General features: G+C 29.4%; 3 protein-coding genes across 10 annotated transcripts in view; 2 read left to right on the plus strand and 1 right to left on the minus strand.

Annotated features, from left to right (window-relative positions):
• Positions 1-17,690, minus strand: part of LOC126848560 (uncharacterized protein C05D11.13-like) — a 36,771-nt gene extending 19,081 nt beyond the window's left edge. The window contains exon 1 of one of the 3 annotated variants that reach the window (XM_050589534.1): positions 17,040-17,689. The gene's annotated coding sequence lies outside the window, so the exon portion shown is untranslated. Of the gene's footprint in view, positions 1-6,782; positions 6,948-17,039 lie in introns of those variants that run through there. The other 2 variants (XM_050589536.1, XM_050589538.1) reach the window with 2 other exon arrangements.
• The window catches only part of LOC126848556 (uncharacterized), a 70,187-nt gene that overhangs the window by 32,372 nt on the left and 15,091 nt on the right, over positions 1-22,724 (plus strand). The window contains exon 10 of one of the 2 annotated variants that reach the window (XR_007687281.1): positions 21,261-21,270. The exons of the other annotated variant lie outside the window; for it this stretch is intronic. The gene's annotated coding sequence lies outside the window, so the exon portion shown is untranslated. Of the gene's footprint in view, positions 1-21,260; positions 21,271-22,724 lie in introns of those variants that run through there. 2 annotated transcript variants of the gene reach the window in all.
• LOC126848591 (uncharacterized) lies at positions 3,841-15,654 on the plus strand. 5 transcript variants are annotated; one of them, XM_050589582.1, is made up of 4 exons: positions 3,841-3,906; positions 4,331-4,363; positions 14,731-14,974; positions 15,498-15,654. In XM_050589582.1, exons 1-3 carry the CDS (start codon positions 3,859-3,861, stop codon positions 14,932-14,934), a joined length of 285 nt encoding a protein of 94 aa, XP_050445539.1. In that variant the 5' UTR covers positions 3,841-3,858; the 3' UTR covers positions 14,935-14,974; positions 15,498-15,654. The 5 variants fall into 5 exon arrangements, with proteins under 5 accessions (XP_050445539.1, XP_050445538.1, XP_050445541.1 ...); XM_050589581.1 differs by lacking the exons at positions 3,841-3,906; positions 4,331-4,363; positions 14,731-14,974; positions 15,498-15,654 and adding exons at positions 9,396-9,483; positions 9,903-9,935; positions 10,080-10,292; positions 11,811-11,969; XM_050589584.1 differs by lacking the exons at positions 3,841-3,906; positions 4,331-4,363; positions 14,731-14,974; positions 15,498-15,654 and adding exons at positions 9,399-9,483; positions 9,903-9,935; positions 10,131-10,292; positions 11,811-11,969.

Raw genomic sequence — 22,724 nt, forward strand, 5'->3', positions numbered from 1 at the left:
TAATTGTTTCTTATTCGAAGAATGATAAAAACTGTCAAGATTTATATCCTGTTAATTATAGTCAAAACTCCTTATTCGCGGGTTTACTATTCGGTATTTGCGGAGTAAAAATATGTAACCATTTTTTTTATTCGCGATCAGAAAATTCCGTATTCGAAATTTCAATTCTATTCTATATAACTCCATTAAATACAAAAATTGACACTAAGTTTAAAAACCTAGATGAAGGAATAAGACTTTCTCAAACGATCTTTGTACATGTTTGATTGTTAATTTGAAATAAAATTATCTGTTTTATTATATAACATTTTTTTTAATTTTCTTGGCATTTCCTATATTTTCATTTTATCATCCTACATTCGTAATTTTGGTGGAACTTATCCCCTACAAATAAGGAATTTTGACTGTACTCCAGGCATACTATGGAATCAGAGATTAGAGAGAGCTCCGGCTACTTTGATTTGTTTCTGACTATGATGATGGAGCGAGAAATTAAAAAGTACTGGCGCTAATTAATAGTTTGATTTTTTTTATATTTAGCTACGTTGCATATACATATTTCGTAATGCAATATTTATTTATGTTATTTTAAATTTCTAATTCTGGGACATAATTTAAGAGAAATCAAAGAAAATAGAGTATATATGTTTGTAATATATTTATATATATTATATCCTTACAAAATTTAAGAAGTTTTTATTGTCTTTATAGAAAGTAATTGAATTACTAGACTAATCGATTAGTTGGCTTTTGCACTAAGTGAATGAATTTGTAAAGATCAATTCGCGAGTTCTAACAATAAGATGCGTATCGTATAATCAGAAAACTACAATCTAGAATTCGAGTTTGCGTACAATCGGGAGTCGCAGAAAAGGTGAAAGGGAAAGAGAGAAAGAGAGAGAGAGAGAGATAGAGAAGAAAGAGAGCGCCGCATCCCGTAGCAGTAACGAGCGGAGACGGCCCGAGAACATCGGCGGTGCCACTTCAAAGCGAGAATCCCGCGCAATCAGGCTCCCTGCCCTTCCGAGGCACGCTTGAAAAACCGAGCACGAGGGTACCATCGTGCTCCGCGTGCCCCGCGTCTCTTGCACAGCTTCGCGCTCTCGGTCCAAAGCGACTAGAGTCACTGGGGAGATCATCGCCGCGCAAGAGAAAGAGCAACTTTGGCGACGCCGATCGACACTTTCGCTTTCTCTCTTCCTCTGTTACTAACAATAAGAGATAAGAGAGTTACTCAAGCTTTCGTTGTACATTCATTATATATCTAAAAAGTCACTATGATTTGCGTCGCGAAAAATTGCCAAATAATGAAATTTTAATTGGAAAAAATTTACTTTTTATGATTTAAACAATCTATATCAAGCTAGGGAATAATTATTAATATAGAAAACAAAAATAAATATTATAAAAAAAAATATTATATATATTACTCACATAAGAGATACACATCTATAATAATTATATATAAATTAATATTAGAGTTCCATGAGAACAACTATCCTTTTACAAAATTAATCACGGGACATACAACTCCGAGATGCGCTGAAGTATCATTAGAAAAGACATGAAAATATATTAATTAGCCGGATCGTATACGGCTCGCACGCGCCATACATTAATAAATTACTTTCCATTCTCTTCTCTTTTTCATTTGCACTACTCTGCGATAACTGTAAATGCGGAACGACGTCATTAGTGACCGATGCACGCACGATGCGTAGGTCCGCGCTTTTTTAATTGCTATTTTCGGTCACGTGTGTCTAGGAAAATATCCAAGCCCCAAGACAGTTACAAGTAATTACATCCGTATAAAATATTACCACCGTATTAATGTGAGATGTGAGTGCTTGGATATAATTTAATGCATTTCTACTGTCGACGTAATAAATACTCGTTTTAATATCCTTTTCTTTCTCGGCGAATAAAATTCTCTCTTTAATCATTCTAAACTTTGCGATCCACAAAGTTTTGGTCGGATTAACGTAATCCTTGAAGAATATTATCGATAGTGAGAAATCGTGCTGCTTGTGCTAATTTATGAGTCGTTATTTATAAGAAGGAAAATCAAAACTTTTTTATAAAATTAATATAATTTCATTGCTCGATAATTGATCATAATAAGATCATTAAACCGGCATTACGACGCGTATTTTGTCAGAAATTATTTAATAGTCTAAATATGATGGACTATCATTTTTGCAAAATGTTTCAATTTTTGAAATCATGAGTATGATTGCAAAAATTAAGTTGAATTTAATAAATTAATACGTTATTTCGTCGAAATTTATTTGAATGGAGTAAAATTGAAACAAAAAAAAAAAAAAATGTTAGAAAAATATTAATATAATTTATTGTCATTTTTTTAAACGTTGTGCAAAAAAAATTATGTTCGTGTTTTTGTTTAACTTTGCGTTAATTTTCCATTTACTTGACATCCTTCGACGATGATTGAGAGAACGTGCAGAAGATGAAAACTAGAAGCTAGCGTCTATGGGAATTAGAGAGAAAGCGAGAAAACGAGGCAATAAATACCTCGAAGAGAACGATCCATGGATGCGCGATAACGTCAGAAGGAAGGAGATAATCTTGATCATCTATCTCGCCGCAAATTACTCACGATATGAATAGTTGCTTACAATAATTGGCTTGTTTTTTTCGACGAGATTGGCTTGTTTTTTTCCACCGAATTAAATTCTATTAAATTTTTAATTGCTATTACATTTTTAATTGATTTATCCGTACTTCGCTGTCGTCAGTATTTGGACTTTCTTTCGCAAATTAATCGCTCGTAAAATGTTCATTTCAGCTGATTAACGATAATGCTACCGTTTTACGATCTCCGCAAACAAATTATGTATTCGAAAAATTATAGCATAGAATATCGATTCTTGATCCAATTTATAATTCGTTGTATAAATCCGGACATGTGTAAATCAAGTTAGTTGTGAGAAAACCGTTTTTAATTTTTTTTCAAATTTGGTAAATTTATATTTGTCTTGTATATGTATATATACATATAAACGCAGACTCTTGTTGATAAGCTCTTTATTAATACATTATTGTTATTGATTCATGTAATATTCTAATAAATCTGTAACAATTCGCAAAATGCGGATAGAAATGATATTATATTTAGCGTTATCGATATGTAATAATTTTAAATGTATTAATACATTTGCGTATTGTGAATTTTATTAATGTTGTTAATTATGTATTAATACATTTAACATTAAATACCGATCGTTGATTTTAATTATTTGTCAATTATGTCTTTGGATTAATTTGAAATAACTTTGAAACTCTTGTTGTATCACAGAACAATTTACAATAAATTTTCATAACGACAATTAAAACGTAACATATCATTAAAGTCAGAAAAATAAAAAAAATACAATTTGCGACTGACAAGGCTTAAAAAAATAAATATATATAATATTATATATATATAATTAATATAATTACTAAAAAAATTGCTTCAACTCTTCATTGCTGATTATATCTAAGTATTTATTAAAATTAGTTAAACGTAGCATAATAATACGCGAATATTTCAAAAAGATATTATCTAATCGCAAATGTACTATTAGTAGACAATAAACAAATGCGCATCGCATATATGTCGAATTGTGATTGATATGATCTATTTGTTTTCCTACTTTTTGTTTTTCTGCCAACTAAATTGTCTCTTACGCGTCAAATTGCGCAAAAAGCGCGATAACAATCGAAATTGTGTTCTTATCGACAATTGTTATTTTTTTTTCGCATTTGGTCACGTAAACGCATCACAGATTATATGGGATTTATATAAGAGCAAAAAAGGCTTCTGCGGACCAGTGTGCACAGTGCATCAAGCTAAGCATGGTGATTAAGCTATTTCTCATTACTTTACTTTGCGCGACGCTGGTGGTGAGAAATTCACAATCTCAAATTTACAATATCTCAGAATAAAATAACGTACAAATTATACGTTGTTGTATTAACATCATAAAAACGTTAAATTAAATATAAAAAGTAGACTTTTTAAAAATATAATATAATAATATTAAAATAAAGCATATACATATATATAAGAATTAGTTTTCATAGCTTATATATATTATCGAAAGATAGATGTAAATAATGCATTTTTACTTTTTCCCAAGTAATATTTTTTAAAACATTTGAAATATTTGATCCACGCAATTTCATTAAACGTTAAATAATACTGATTATTCAGAATTATCAGTTTTTTAGTAATAGAGAATAATTATATTATTTTTTATATTTTAATATCAATTAGATTCTAAGAAAATTATATCCGTGAAATAAAAAAATTAAATTGCTCTTTCAGTTTGCCAATTCGCCGGTCCAGTTCCAAGATATAGTAAGTAAGACGCATCACTAAAATGATTTGAATATATACAAGGTTATGCTTTATTTCAATGAAATTCCCTTTATTCGACAAAATTTGAAACAAAAAAAATAATTTCTTTCATATTTCTATCGGATATAATATTTATTTGAAGACATGGAAGAAATGATGAATGGATTTATTAATAATATGGCTGATCATTTTAAGGATCATGGTAATAATTTAGTTCGACGATCGACACAAGGAGGAGAAGCAGGAGGAAATGCAGGAGGACATGCAGGATTTGGTTTTGGTTTTGGAGGAAATGCAGGAGGAGGAGCAGGAGGAGGAGCAGGAAGGAGATAGGAATGGGATAGGAATGAGATAGAATCAGATCACAAGAATTATGGTAAAATCAATAGTTTATCTTTTTTAGGTAAATATTTTTTAAACTGCGGAGCGCGATCGATTTTATGAGTCGCTCGACAGTTTATTTATTATATGTACATATTTATTATTTAAAAAGTTTATGCATTTATTTCAATAATTATTCTATATATAATAATTAATTAATAATAATAAAACAATTAATAAAATTATACAGTTGATATACATATATCTATCTTCACTAATAGTAATATCAATTGTTTGAAATATTTAGCAGTTTATATCGTGTAAAATTAATGATATAATAATTTATTATTAATTAACGGTATATCTAATATTTAACATATTAGTCTCACGATTAAATGTGATAAAAGAAGTTTAAAGTATTAAATCTACTTTACTTATATACTTTAGACGATTATATATAACTCATAACAAAATTCTATTTATAAAAAATTATATACAAAATCAACAAAAAAATATTGATATTGAAAATAACATTATAGATTAATTTGTATTTATTTTATAGGTCTAATGAGGAAATATTGAAGCCTATATTTGCAAGATAGATAAAAGTGATTTAGATTTCACTCAACACTCAACATGTCTTATTAGAATATTGAAATATTTTGCACGCTTGAAAACCTTGATGATTTTAGAATAATAAAACTTCGCACTGCATGATATTTATTATAATATTTATTTTATTTGATCCTACCCATACTTATTTTTAAGGAGGAATATCCGTTTAAAACTTTGAAAAATGTGTACATTTTTTAAATTTTTTGCAGTACAACGACTGATAAAAATTTTTAATTTTTTTTTGCAATATTAACAATTTTTGCAATATTTACCTTCAAATAAAAATTTTCAGCTTAAAAAAAATTATTTTTTAAAACATGCGAATATTTATTGAGCTCCTTCAATTTTGCAGTGTGCATGAGAACGTTTGTTCACATCTGACATCAAAAATACAAGTTTCTTTTTATTAAAAATATTAATAGCTATTTGCTATCCAAGCGTTTTTTCCAAATTTTAAAAAATAAAAAAATGACAGCGTATTGAAAATAGTTAGGTTTTTTTGAAGACCATTTTTTTGTTTATAACAAAAAATAGGAATTTGGATTAAAAAAGATTTCGTTAGCAAAGGTGTTTTATTAAGAACTCGCATGCAAAATTTGAAATGAATCCGTCAATACATAGCACGAGTTTTCATGCACACTGTGAAAATGAAAATATAAATCTGGAAATATTCGCATAAGATAAATAAATTTTTTTTACACTAAAAATTTTTATTTAAATACTTAATAATATTGCATTAATGTTGTAAAAAAAATAAAAAGTTTTTATCAAGTCGTTGCGCTGCAAAAAATTTAGAAAATATTTTTTGAGAGTTCAAATGGATGTATCTCCTTAACAAAACCGAAACAATTTGTAAAAACTTTTTAGTTTTGATATATATATAACGTATTTTTGTTATTAAATTTTTTTTCTTCTAAAATCTACTAAAAATAAATTTTAAATGATAATTGTTATTATTTAATATTTTTAATTATTAATAATTATATTTAAAAATATTATTTAATATTATTTAATATTTTTTAAATATTATATTTATTTTATAATATTATATTAAATATTATAAAATAAATATATTAAATATTATAAATTTTAAATTGTAAATATAAGACAAAGAGTATACATATATTTAATGTGTTTCTAATGTATTTTGATTTTAATGAATGTTCGGATTATATCGTATACCTATTTACTGTCAAGTAGACTGTCACATATCGCGAGAGAACAGTATGGTTGTGTACATATTTGCGCGTAAATATATTTGAAATGAACTATTATTGTCTCGAAGAGTTACAGATGACTAAAAACTATGATTCGCACAATCGTTCGTTTAATTATATTTCTAGATTTTCAACGTTCAACAAAAAAATCTCTATTTGTTGTGTTAATAACTTTATACATAATTATAACTTTACATGCGATGCACGCAATATAATCGCATATTAATCGCAATAAACAAATAAAACATATAGATAAATATATTTACCGAACGATGTTTCATCGTTGTTATCCGCCTCGCTGGCCTATTCTATCACCTTTATTCGCGTCGTCGAATCCGTTCCATCGCCTTTAATCAGGTCGTTGAATTCGCTCAGCGCCTTTAGTCGAATCTACTTTGTCCATCGTCCTTTTTCGCGCACTTAGGTTATATCTCAAGACGAGGCGCGCGAGCGGATATAGATTAGACAATTATGAAGCATTGAATCCGTTCCATCACCTTTAATTACGTCGGTGAGTCCGCTCCATCGCCTTTAGTCACGTTGTCGAAATCGTTTCGTCCGTCGTTCTTTTTCGTGCACTCTCTATAGATTATACGTCCACAGGAGAATGCGCGCGCGTTGAAATAGGTTAGTAATCACGGTTCACTCGCGACTCATATAACCTTTTCCTAAGTATGCTCATACATAGACTGATTGTGAGACGTAATGGAGTCGAGCGATACTTTTGTGTGGGTATACATGTGCGGACACTGCCGAATTTTTTTTTTCTTTTAGATCTTTTTGTATATATTTCGATATTTTGATGCTCACTCTCTTCCTCTCTCCTCCTTCTCTCTCTCTCTCTCTCTCTCTCTCTCTCTCTCTCTCTCTCTCTCTCCCTCCTCTCCCTCCCTCCTCCTCCCTCCCTCCTCTCCTCCCTCCCTCTCTCTCTCTCTCTTTCACTCTTACAATATTTATTTCATTAAATCGTCAAAAATGTGCGCGTTATTGTTCGCTGCCTCAAATTTTTTGCTTATTTTTAGAGAAATAATTTTGCCGTAATAAGTCGCGTCGAAAGTATTGCTTGTACAGCTTGTTTTTCACTAGTTTCTCGTACGTTCAGAATGCATTGAGCGATAAAAATATCAGGTTTCGGGAGACATATCTATATTTCGGCGGAAATACGTCGATGCGAGATTCGTTTCTTCATGTGTTCGAGTTTTTAAAATTGATGCACGTATACGTACACATAACGTTAAATATTTTTGATATAATACTTCACTTTTATATGGCGTCTAAATAAAGTTGCCTTTGCACTTTATAAATTCATATTTCAAGTTTGGCCATTTAACCCGAGAACACCCTGTATATTTAAACTATTTAGTTATGCATCTTACGTCCATCAAGTTATCTGCCGGCGATCTTTGGGCGAATTGAAAGGGCAATTAAATTTTTTTATTTTACATAATATGATTATGTGACAGGATATAATTTTTGTAGAATTTAATATTAAGATATAATATATTAAAATATGATATTATTATTCTCTAATATTAAAAAAAAAAACTAAATAACATTAAATAATCAGTATTTTATAACGTATTATATAACATATAGTGAAATTGCGTGTATCAAACGTTTCAAATATTTCAAAAAATATTATTTGGAAAAAAGTAAAAACACATTTATTTTTCCATAATATATAAGCTACAAAAATTTGTTTTTATGTACGTGCTTTCTTCTTATTACATTATATTTAAAAAATTCTGCTTTTTATATTTAACTTACCGTATTTATGTTACTATAATATATATGATCTGCACATTACTTTATGCTGAGAATGTAAATGAATTATCAAATCGCAAATTTCTTACCATCAGCTTTACGCAAAGTAAAGTAACAAGGAATGGTTTAATTATCCTGCTTAACTTGATGCACCATGCACATTGATCCGCAATAGACTTATTTGCTTTTATATAAATCTCATAATCTATATTTGTCTAGATACGAATAAAATAACAAGCCTATCATTGACAGGAAATTTCGATTTCGATTGTTATCGCACTTTTTGCGTAATTTATGATAGGATTATTAATATAAAACTGTTGAAATAAACAACAAAGTAATTATTGCCTCTGCGACGATTTGCACACTATTTTTAGCGATCACTAGATCTTATCGATCGCAATTTGGCATTATATGCGATGCACATTCGTTGTTTATTGTCTACCGGAAATATAATTACGATTATATAATATCCTTTTGAAATGTTCGCGTGTTATTATATAAATATAAAACTTCTTTTATTTTTTTAATTTTATTATTTATTATTTATTTTTGGATTAATTTGGATTAACTTTGAATCTCTCGTTGTGTCACAAACAGTTTACAATAAATTTTCATAACAACAATTAAAATGTAAAATATCATCGAAGTAGCAAAATAAATAAAAATTGCGACTGAAAAAACGTAAAAAAATATATTCAAATTAAAAAAAATGCTTTGATCTAGATATCTGGTAATTGATCTTGATGCTTCATGATCTAGGTATTTATTGAAATTAATTAAACGTAGCAATAATAATACGCAAACATTTCAAAAAAATATTTTGATCGTAAATGTATTTCCGATAGACAATAATAAACGATGAATGCGCATCGCATATAGTGTCGAATTGCGACTGAAGATCTAGCGATCGCAAAAAATAGTATGCAGATCGCAGAGACAAGACATTATAATTGCACTGTTATTTATTTTAAAACTTTATGCATTAAATCTTGTCACAAATTGCGCAAAAAGTGCGATAACAATCGAAATCGCATTACTTCCTGTCGACGATGGACTTTTTTTCCGCATCTGAACACGTAAACGCATGACAGATTATGGGATTTATATAAGAGCAAAGAAAGCTTCTACGACCCAATGTGCATCAAGTTAAGCAGAATGCTTAAGCTATTTCTCATTACTTTATTTTGTGCAACGCTGGTGGTAAGTAATTTGCGATGATAATTCATTCATAATCTCAGAGTAACATGCAAAATAACATGCAAATCATACGTATTGTATTAACATAAATTAACGGCAAATTAATTATAAAAAGTAAAATTTTTTAAAATATACTATAATAATAAGAAAAAAGCACGTATGTAAGAATAAATTTTTATAGCTTATATATTAGAATGGATGTAAATAATGTATTTTTATTTTTTTGCAAATAATATTTTTTGAAACATTCAAAATGTTTGATTCACGCAATTTTACTATACATTACATAATACTGATTATTCAAATTATTAGTGTTTTAGTATTAGAAAATAATTATAATATAATATTATTTATATTATAATATCAATTAGATTCTACAAAAATTATATCCGTAAAATAAAAAAATTTAATTGCCCTTTCAGTTAGCCAATTCACCGGTCCAGAAGTTCCAAGATGTAAGTAAGATGCATAATTAAATGGTTTGAATATATATGTTATGCTTTATTTTAATGAAATTCTCTTCTATTCGACAAAATTTGAAACAAAAAAAATAATTTCTTTTATATTTCTATCGGATATATTATAATATTTATTTGAAGACAGGAGAAATGATGAACGGATTTGTCAATAATATGGCTGATCATTTTAAGGATCATGGTAGTAGTTTAGTGCGAGGATTGGCACAGCAAGAAGAAGGAGGAGTAGGAGCAGGAGCAGGAGCAGGAGTAGATTTTAATTTTGGAGGAGGTTTTGGAGCAGGTTTGGGAGGAAAATGGGGAAGAAAATGATAGAATCAGATCACAAAAATTATGGTAAAATGAATAATATATGCTTTATAGGTAAATGTTTTTTAAACTGCGGAGCGCGATCGATTTTATGAGTCGTTCGACAGTTTATTTATTATGTGTACATATTTATTATTTAAAAAGTTTATGCATTTATTTCAATAATTATTCTATATATAAAAATTAATTAATAATAATAAAACAATTAATAAAATTATATAGTTGATATATATCTAGCTACTCACTAATAGTAATATCAATTATTTGAAATATTTATAGTCTAGTCAACAGCATTTAAAATTGCATTAATTATTGCAGCAATTTTATTTTTTTATTTGTTGGAGAGAATCATTAGTAGTCTAAATCCAGATTTTTGGGATTTTACCCTTGTTGCTTCAGCTATCTTGAATATAAGGGTGACTTAATTTTTATTAAATAATTCGCTTATTTTCAACTTTAGACTAAAAATGATAAGAACCAAACTTGTAGGAAATTTAATTCTCTACAACTTTGGACATTAGTATTTTTTATCTTACGATCGATATCTTTCGACTTACACCTGAAAAAGAAGGATGCAATTTAATTATTATCTCGTTTATTTTAAACTTTAATTAAACAATAAAGTTGTAGGAAATAAAATTTTCTATTACTGTGGTAAAAGTTGACTATAGAAAATATATATATATATATATATATATATATAATAAAAAATATAACTTGAGTTTTATGTTGCAAAAAGCCACGCAGTTGTCAAATGATTCGAGAGAAAAATTTTTTTACTTCTCTCTTTTCCCTTACCATAGGCGTAGGGCCGAAAATATTAATCCTAGAAGAAAAAAGGTAAGAACCAAAATAGTAATAGGACCATAATAGGAAATTTTATTCTCTACAGCTTTGTTTATTATCGTTTATACGCTAAAGTTAAAAATAAACGAGATAATACAATACTCAAATTTCACTCCCCTTTTTCAGATTTAAGTCAAAAAATATCAATTGTAAACAAAAAATGCTAATGACCAAAGTTATAGAGAATTAAATTTCCTACAAGTTTGGTTCTTACCATTTTTAGTCTAAAGTTGAAAATAAGCAAGTTATTTAATAAAAATTAAATCACTCTTAAATTCAAGATAGCGGCTGAAGTAACGAGGATGGAGTTCCGAAAATTTGGATTTAGACTATTAATGATCCCCTCCAACGAACAAAAAAATAAAATTGCTGGAATAAATTAATGCAATTCCAGCTCTTATTTTGGTCTAACCCGACTGGACTATTAGAAATTTATATCGTGTAAAATTAATAGTATTATAATTTATTATTAATTAATGATATATCTAATATTTAAAATATTAGTCTCAAATTAAATTTGATAAAAGAAATTTAAAGAATTAAATCTACTTTATTTTAGACTACTTTACTTATATACTTTAGACGATTATATATAATTCATAACAAAAAATCCCATTTATAAAAAATTATATACAAAATTAACAAAAAAATATTGATATTGAAAATAGCGTTATAGATTAATTTGTATTTATTTTATAGGTCCAATGTGGAGATAGTGAAGCCTATATTTGTAAGATAGATAAAAGTGATTTAGATCACTTTCACTCAACACTCAACATGACATTAGAATATTGAAATATGTTGCACGCTTAAAAACCTCGATAATTTTAGAATAATAAAACTTTGCACTGCATGATATTTATTATAATATTTATTTTATTCGATCCTATCCATACTTATTTTTAAGGAGGAATATCCGTTTAACCTTGAAAAATGTATATTTTCTAAATTTTTTGTGCGCAACGATTGATAAAAAATTTTAATTTTTTTTACAATATTATTAACTATTTAAATAAAAATTTTCAACTTAAAAACAATTCTTTTTTAAAAGATGCAAATATTTGTTGAGCTCCTTCAATTTTGCAGTGTGCATGAAAACGTTCTCTCATATTTGAAATAAAAAATAGTTTCTTTTTATTAAAATTATTAATAGCTATTTGCTATTCAAGCGTTTTTTCCAAATTTAAAAATAGGGAAATGGCAACGTACTAAAAAAAGTTTTGTTTTTTTTTAAGACCATTTTGTTTATAACAAAAAATGGGGATTCGGATTAAAAAAGATTTCGTTAGCAGATGCGGTTTATTAGAAACTCATATGCAAAATTTGAAATCAATCCATCGAACGTAACACGAGTTTTCATGCACACTGTGAAAATATAAATCTGCAAATATTCGTGTAACATACAAAATTTTTTTTAAGCTAAAATTTTTTATTTAGGTACTTAATAATATTGCATTAATATTGTAAAAAAATAAAAAGTTTTTATCAAGATGTTGCGCTGCAAAAAAATCTAGAAAATATATTTTTTAAGAATTCAAATAAGTATATATTAACAAAACCGAAACAATTTATAAAAACTTTTTAATTTTAATATACACATATAATGTATTTTTCGTTATTAAATTTTTCTTCTTTCTTCTATCTAATAAAAATAAATTTTAAATGTTACATATTATTATTTAATATTTTTAATTATTAATAATTATATTTAATATTATTTAATATTACTTAATAATATTTTAAATATTAATTTTAAATATTATATAATATTATATTAAAAATTATAAAATAAATATATAAAATATAAATTTTAAATTGTAAATATTAGACAAAGAGTATACGTATATTTGATGTATTTCTAACGTATTTTAATGAATGTTTGGATTATACCTATTTACTGTCAAGTAGGCTGTCACACATCGGAAGAAAACAGTATGTTTGTGTACACATTAGCGTAAATATATTTGAAATAAGCTGTCGATTACCAAGAGCAATTATTTTGTTACCAAGCGCTTAACAATGCCATCGAGTGGTTATGGTAACAAAATATGTAATTGATTTACATTTTTTACTATATACACCGCCTCGGATTTATATATTTATTTATGCATTCTTTTTATTGTCGTGATATCATTAATAAGAACTCGAAGTGGGCCGAAACGTATGTGTATGATTAATCTTATATTATTATATATGTTTTAACATTTAATTAAATATTATTCGAGCATTACGCTGTAATTACTGCGTCTGCTTTTACTGACCTTTCCTTCTCTTCTTATTGATATCATTCAAACCTCTTTTATTTTTTAACTTGTTTTTGGAATAATTTGGAATAACTTGGAATCTCACATTGTGTCACAAAACAATAAATTTTCATAACAACAATTAAAAGGTAAGATTATCAAGGTGGAAAAAATAAGAAATAAAAATTGCAATTTATGAGGCTTTAAAAAAAATAAAGAAAATAAAAAAAATTGCTTTGCACTTTTCAAGATCATATCTAGATATTTTATTAAAATTAATTAAACGTAGCTTAATAATATGTATACATCTAAAAAAAATACTATCTAATCGTAAATGTATTTCTGGTAGACAATAAATAACGAATGCGCATCGCATATAGTGTCGAATGGATTGATAAGATCTGGCGATCGCAAAAAATAGTGTGCAGATCGTCGCAGAAGCAATTATAATTACAGAGGCACATTATAATTACACTGTTATTTCAAGAGTTCTATGCATCGAATCTTGTCGCAAATTGCGCAAAAAGCGCGATAACAATCGAAATCCCGTTACTTCCTATCGATGATGGGCTTGTTTTTTTACTTCATCTGAAATGCGTCACAGATTATGGGATTTATATAAGAACAAAGAAGGCTTCTGCGGATCAGTGTGTATGGTGCATCAAACTAAGCAGGATGTTTAAGCTATTCCTCATTACTTTGCTTTGTGCAACGCTGGTGGTAAGAAATTTGCGATGATAATTCATTTACAATCTCAGAATAAAGTAATATGCAAATTATACGTATGTATTGTATTAACATAAATTAATGACAAATTAATTATAAAAAGCAGAATTTTTTTTAAATATACTATAATAATAAGAAAAAAGCATATAAGAATAAATTTTTATAGCTTATATGTATATTATCGAAAGAATAGATTTAAATAATGTATTTTTACTTTTTTCTAAATAATATTTTTTGAAATATTCAAAATGTTTGATTCACACAATTTTACTATACGTTAAATAATATTGATAAATAATTCAGATTATTAATTTTTTAGTATTAGAGGGTAGTACAATATTATTTATATTTTAATATTAATTAGATTCTACAAAAATCATATCTGTGAAATAAAAAAATTTGATTGCTTTTTCAGTTCGCCAATTCGCCGGTTCAGGAGTTCCAAGATGTAAGTAAAACACATGACTAAAATGATTTGAATATATACAATGTTATGCTTTATTTTAATGAAATTCTCTTCTATTTGACAAAATTTGAAACAAAAAAAAATAATTTCTTTCATATTTCTATCGGATATATTATAATATTTATTTGAAGACATGGGAGAAATGATGAATGGATTTATTAATAATATGGCTGATCATTTTAAGGATCATGATAGTAATTTAGTTCGACGATCGGCACAAGGAGGAGAAGCAGGAGGACAAGCAGGATTTGGTTTTGATTTTGGAGTAAATGCAGGAGCAGGAGGAAGCGCAGGAGGAGAAGCAGGAGGACAAGCAGGATTTGGTTTTGGTTTTGGAGGAAATGCAGGAGCAGGAGGAGGAGCAGAAGGAGAAGCAAGAAGGAGATAGGAATGGGATAGGAATGAGATATCAGATCACAAGAATTATGGTAAAATCAATAGTTTATCTTTTTTAGGTAAATGTTTTTTAAACTGCGGAGCGCGATCGATTTTATGAGTCGCTCGACAGTTTATTTATTATATGTACATATTTATTATTTAAAAAGTTTATGCATTTATTTCAATAATTATTCTATATATAATAATTAATTAATAATAATAAAACAATTAATAAAATTATACAGTTGATATACATATATCTATCTTCACTAATAGTAATATCAATTGTTTGAAATATTTAGCAGTTTATATCGTGTAAAATTAATGATATAATAATTTATTATTAATTAACGGTATATCTAATATTTAACATATTAGTCTCACGATTAAATTTGATAAAAGAAGTTTAAAGTATTAAATCTACTTTACTCTACTTTAAATTTACTTATATACTTTAGACGATTATATATAACTCATAACAAAATTCTATTTATAAAAAATTATATACAAAATTAACAAAAAAATATTGATATAGAAAATAACATTATAGATTAATTTGTATTTATTTTATAGGTCTAGTGAGGAAATATTGAAGCCTATATTTGCAAGATAGATAACAGTGATTTAGATTTCACTCAACACTCAACATGTCTTATTAGAATATTGGAAAATTTTGCACGCTTGAAAACCTTGATGATTTTAGAATAATAAAACTTCGCACTGCATGATATTTATTATAATATTTATTTTATTTGATCCTACCCATACTTATTTTTAAGGAGGAATATCCGTTTAAAAACTTTGAAAAATGTGTACATTTTTTAAATTTTTTGCAGTACAACGACTGATAAAAATTTTTTATTTTTTTTTTTTTGCAATATTAACCATTTTTGCAATATTAACCTTCAAATAAAAATTTTCAGCTTAAAAAAATTATTTTTTAAAACATGCGAATATTTATTGAGCTCCTTCAATTTTGCAGTGTGCATGAGAATGTTCATATCTGACATCAAAAATACAAGTTTCTTTTTAAAATATAAAATATTAATAGCTATTTGCTATCCAAGCGTTTTTTCCAAATTTTAAAAAATAAAAAAATGACAGCGTATTGAAAATAGTTAGGTTTTTTGAAGACCATTTTTTTGTTTATAACAAAAATTAGAAATTTGGATTAAAAAAGATTTCGTTAGCAAATGTGTTTTATTAAGAACTCGCATGCAAAATTTGAAATGAATCCGTCAATACATAGCACGAGTTTTCATGCACACTGTGAAAATGAAAATATAAATCTGGAAATATTCGCATAAGATAAATAAATTTTTTTTACACTAAAAATTTTTATTTAAATACTTAATAATATTGCATTAATGTTGTAAAAAAAATAAAAAGTTTTTATCAAGTCGTTGCGCTGCAAAAAATTTAGAAAATATTTTTTGAGAGTTCAAATGGACGTATCTCCTTAACAAAACCGAAACAATTTGTAAAAACTTTTTAGTTTTGATATATATATAACGTATTTTTTGTTATTAAATTTTTTTTTCTTCTAAAATCTACTAAAAATAAATTTTAAATGTTAATTGTTATTATTTAATATTTTTAATTATTAATAATTATATTTAAAAATATTATTTAATATTATTTAATAATTTTTTAAATATTATATTTATTTTATAATATTATATTAAATATTATAAAATAAATATATTAAATATTATAAATTTTAAATTGTAAATATTAGACAAAGAGTATACATATATTTAATGTGTTTCTAATGTATTTTGATTTTAATGAATGTTCGGATTATATCGTACACCTATTTATTTGTCAAGTAGACTGTCACATATCGCGAGAGAACAGTATGGTTGTGTACATATTTGCGCGTAAATATATTTGAAATGAACTATTATTGTCTCGAAGAGTTACAGATGACTAAAAACTATGATTCGCACAATCGTTCGTTTTATTATATTTCTAGATTTTCAACGTTCAACAAAAAAATCTCTATTTGTTGTGCTAATAACTTTATACATAATTATAACTTTACATGCGATGCACGCAATATAATCGCATATTAATCGCAATAAACAAATAAAACATATGGATAAATATATTTACCGAACGATGTTTCATCGTTGTTATCCGCCTCGCTGGCCTATTCTATCACCTTTATTCGCGTCGTCGAATCCGTTCCATCGCCTTTAATCAGGTCGTTGAATTCGCTCAGCGCCTTTAGTCGAATCTACTTTGTCCATCGTCCTTTTTCGCGCACTTAGGTTATATCTCAAGACGAGGCGCGCGAGCGGATATAGATTAGAACAATTATGAAGCATTGAATCCGTTCCATCACCATTAATTACGTCGGTGAGTCCGCTCCATCGCCTTTAGTCACGTTGTCGAAATCGTTTCGTCCGTCGTTCTTTTTCGCGCACTCTCTATAGATTATACGTCGACAGGAGAATGCGCGCGCGTTGAAATAGGTTAGTAATCACGGTTCACTCGCGACACATATAACCTTTCCCTAAGTATGCTCATACCCTCATACATAGACTGATTGTGAGACGTAATGGAGTCGAGCGATACTTTTGTGTGGGTATACATGTGCGGACACTGCCGAATTTCTTTTTTTCTTTTAGATCTTTTTGTATATATTTCGATATTTTGATGCTCACTCTCTTCCTCTCTCCTCCTTCTCCTTCTCTCTCTCTCTCTCTCTCTCTCTCTCCTTCTCTCTCTCTCTCTCTCTCTCTCTCTCTCTCTCTTTCTCTTTCTGTCTCTCACTTTCACTCTCAATATTTATTTCATTAAATCGAAAACATGGTCGTTAAATTGTTGTTCACTGGCTCGAATTTTTCGGTTAGAGAAATAATTTTCGTATCATAAATAGTATCGAAAAGGTTCGCGTGCACAACTTATTTTTTTACTAGTTTCTCATACGTTCGAAATGTATTGATGAGAATATCAGATTTCAGTATTGCGACACGTATCTACGTTTCGGCGAAAATACGTCAATGCGAAATTCGCTTCTTCGCGTTGTTCGAATTTTTCAAATTGTACACATGTATACATAACATTAAATATTCTTCATATAACGTATATACTCCACTTTTATGCGGCGCCAGAACGAAGTTGTCATCGCATCGTCCGAGCTTTTATGTAACGTCGTTCGGATGATTGTCGTCAGTGTCGAATTAATTCAGACGTATAAATTATCGGTCGTCAATTAATCTAATTGAATAATCAGGTGTTATATTTCATAGATTTTTTCACGTTTCTCTCGATGTATCGTACGTGTAATTGAGAGTGACAAAAAGGCCGAGCCAGGGTACGCGACACTGAACTTAACTTAGAGAAACGCACGGTGTCCTATAAGCGAGAATGTAGCGTCGGCATGAAATTGTCGCGAATACATCTTCGTGCCGTCCGCCGGAATGTTTTACATCGCTGCGAAGTTGTCTCCGCGTCTTCTGGATCTTTTACGCAGCATCGAGCGATTTCCGGGAATGTCGAGTCAAGTCACGAGCGTATCGGGAGTGTTGAAAATTGCTTTTAAATAATATCGTGTACATAATCGAACATCGGAGTGAGTCGGTGCAAAATTCGCATCGTTCGAGTCTTTAAAGTTGATGCAGGTATACGTAACATTAAATATGTATTTTTAATATAGTATATACCCAATTTTACATGGCATTAGAACCAAATTGCCTTCGTGTAGTTTGACTTTTTATGTAGCGTGATTCGATGGGAGTGTCGAATTAATTGAGATACGTAACGATAAATTAATCGATCGTTAATTAAGCTAAATAATCAGATGGGTGTCGTATTTCGTTGATTTATTTTTTTTCGTTCCTCGCATTGTACGTGTGACACTGGTAAAAACGCCGAGTATTGAATTAATTAACGGATATGCAACACTAAATTAATTTAGCGAACAGTGTTCTGTGACGTAAGCGGGAGTATAGCGTCGATACGAAGTTGTCGCGTTTTTTACAAAGATGTTTTTGCGTCTCGGAATATTTTATATGGCGTCGCTACGAAGTTGTCTTCGCGTCTTCCGGATTTTTCACGCGACATCGAGCGACTTCCGGAAGTGTGTCAAATCACGGACGTATCACGAGAATGTTGAAAGTTGCGTTTAAATAATATTGCGTATGTAATCGAACATTGAGAGTGAAATAATGTCTTAATTAGCTTAAATATCTGTTAATGACATTTCTCCGGGAGTGTTGATGAGTGAGTGCTTGGAGCGACGAGGAGGTCGACAGGATGAAGGACGGCTCACATCGACTGGTAAGAATATTCATTTATTTAATGCAATAATTAAAGCAATATTATAATATTAGATAACATATTCTTTTTATATATTTTTTATATCCGTTTGGCCAAATTTTGTTATGCCAATATTTTTAACGTGAAATATATTAATAAAATAGAGTAATAATATGTATACTTATAATAATAAAATAATAATAATGAAAAATATATAACAATAATGAAATGTATAATAATAAAAAAATATAATGCATAAAATATGATACATAAAATAAAATAGTATAATGATCAAAGTTTTATATATAATAATTTTTTTTATTTATATCAAGATCGTAAATTTGCAGCTTTAATATATAAATATTAATAAGTTGTGTTAAAAATTATTAATCTGAAAAATAATAATTACGTTAAATGTAAATATAATTTTATATTTTTCTTTATAGAGAGGCATCAATTTGCAACTTCAACGTTCGTCTGATCTATCAATTTTTCTTGCAGATGTCGGTGAGTTTTACTTTTCTTTATCGAGATAATCATTTATACGGAGTGTCTCAGATCAACCGCGCATTTGTCTCTCACAAACATATAATAATATATATGTATATATGTACACATTGCTTTACATACAGATATTTTTATTAAAAGATTTGCTCCGCGATTAATCGGATAATAATATAATGTATAAATAACATAATTGAGAAAGCTTAGTCTATGAAATACTCCGTATATCTGAAAGTTTCGCGTATTTATTACAGCATGATAATTAAATAAAAGGAACAATATCTCGGCGTATACGATACGCCCACAATTGAGGAGAACCATTGTCAGTTTTATTCAACGATAAATACGTGATTGATATCGCGCGAATTCATGGCACTTGCGATGCGCGTTCGAACAAATCGAATGGCACTCGGCGCGTGATTATCCTTAATCGCCGATCCATCGAGCGTTCCTTTCGAGTATTGCTCGAAAGAAAGAGGAAGGGAGAAAGAGAAAGAGAGATAGAGGAGAGATAGACAGACAGAATGAAAAGAGGCGAGATTCGATTTGCGGATAATCGATGAAGCGGCATGAGTGACGCATCTGCCGATGGATTCGCGATCGGACATTGCGAGAAGCGTCGCGTTGTCATCGATAAATAACGACGACACACGACAATGATGACGACGACGACGACGACGACGACGACGACGACTACTACGATGATGAGGGGTAGACGAATGGCATCGGCTATGAATATTGCCTTGGGGCCGCATACGAGAGTATGCCCATCAGCCCATCTCCTTCTCTCTTTCCCCCGCGTTCCTCCTTTCGCTCATAAGGCCCTTCGTCGCAATTCTTCTCTTTTTATCTCGTTATGAGCGAATAAATCGGCGAGGTCGACGCCGAGGTCGGGTTCTATGGTCGCCGATAGGAGGTCAGTTAACGTTGCTGATTCACTATTATCGTGCGGCATACGCTCGGACGTCGACTCCTGGGTGGTAATTAGTTCCAATCTCGGTAACGGCGTCGTATATCTCGCGGCATTTTTTACAGGCGAATTCATAAGCGAGACGCGTTGGCGACCCATCTCGCTCACTACTTTTATGTCATTCAAATTTTATGCTCTGTTCATTCCCGCCGATTACGCGATGTTTCTACCTCTATGATTTAAAAGGAGGTTAGATAAAAAATATTCAAACAAGCGTTTCTTGTAGTCAACTTTTTTGTAGCGTTTTTTTTTTTTTGAAAACACGTGCGTAAACCGATGAGAATACAGTTCATTCTGCAATACAAATATGTATAAATTTAACATTTATATTCAATCAAGTGTTCAATGGATAAATCAACGAGATTATAAAATATATAACTCATATAAACTTAATGAATTTTGTGATTTATTAAATTTATTATTTTTACAATTTGATTTATTCCGTTTTAAAAGCTTTCATTGACATAACAATTTCACAAAAACTTCAGATGTCAAAACATTGAACAAAAAATTATATTCTGGTAAATTGTGGGTTGCGGGAACACGTTAGAATTTTTACCGGATCTTCACAGAAGGAAAGGGAGGAAGAAAAAGAGTGCGTGGGAGGAGTCGCGCGAGAACAGGAAGGAAGCTTATATTTCGATGAAGATGTTAGAAAAAGGGGTAACAAAAAAAAAAGATAAAAGGTCGACCCATATGTTATTTAAGTAACAGGTGTCTGATTGTTATTTGTCGATCATTGAATATTAAGATCTTAAATGTCAGCCTTTAATCGTCCCTTTTTCCGATCGCTTCCGATCATTTATATGTAGACGATTCTACCGTTATTAAGTGTTAGAGGAAGTACGTTCTATCAAATCTGTCTTCCGCTTTTTTGCCTGTATTTTTTATGAGGGAGATCTATGAGGTCGGTTTCACTAATATCGTTTGTAAACCATGATCAAATCTATTTTTTTTCTATTTATGTTATACTCGACGCACTAAAATTTCGAGAAAGAAAATAATTAAATAACTATAATTATAGTCAATTAAAGTTAATATTATTATTGAATTTGATAGAAAAATATGCTTTTAATTTTCCATTGCTGGTCTTTAATTTCTTTTTTTTTCGCATATTATCTTCTATCCATGATTCACACTTTAAACATTGCAGAGATCATTACATCATTCTTATTATCCAATAAAAGAAATGACCTCGATATAAAAAATCTTTCAGCAAATATATTTTAATATTTTTGAGACACGCACACACACAGCACACATATTTCGTACGCAGTTTTAATCGTTTAACAATCACAGCCTAGGTGACTGCGAGATTGTTTAATTTTCACATCGCAGCGGTGATGCGATTCGTGCACGATCACGATGCGCGATTGGCGGCATTGCCCGTGATTGGGATGACTTTGCGGGAAAGTGTCTTTCATAGAGCGCATCTCGTTTCCGTCCCTCCATTCTTCCTTTTCCCGCGGAAGAAAGCCATCGCGCGCGATTGCCATTCGGTAACTTCTCCGGGCATTGTGAGCCGTGTCGGTGGAATACCGTCGGCGAGTTCGATCGTATAATGAACTTCCTACTTCCACGAATGACAATGGAAACGGGCAGTCTTAGATGCTCCTTAATCGCCTCTCATCCTCTTCTCAAAACGAAATTAGTGTGACTGTCGGCCGTTCTCGATGACCCGAATGTGCTACCGTGCATTGTGCATCTTTCCCGGATTCTCTCTGAGTGAATTTCCCGTAGGGGGAGAAATTAAGAAACCGTAAAGGACCACCTAGATGGATGAATCGAAGAGGTCGAAAGATAATGAGCAGAACGGACAGTAGGCGAAATCATTGTGTGAATTTTATTATTTATGAATGGTTGATTGATTAGAGACTGACATTTTTGCGATTCGGGGATATATATATATATTATTCAGAGCTAATTTTAATTCCTTTATCGCTATTATATAAATATAATTATGATGTAAAAAAAAAATTCTGGCATATTATTATTCAAACCAATGCGATCAGCGCCTGAATATAAAAATTAATAGCGCTGCTAGAATAAAAGGTTGAATT

Source organism: Cataglyphis hispanica, chromosome 4, assembly GCF_021464435.1.
Source record: "Cataglyphis hispanica isolate Lineage 1 chromosome 4, ULB_Chis1_1.0, whole genome shotgun sequence".
Taxonomy (NCBI): Eukaryota; Metazoa; Arthropoda; class Insecta; order Hymenoptera; family Formicidae; genus Cataglyphis; species Cataglyphis hispanica.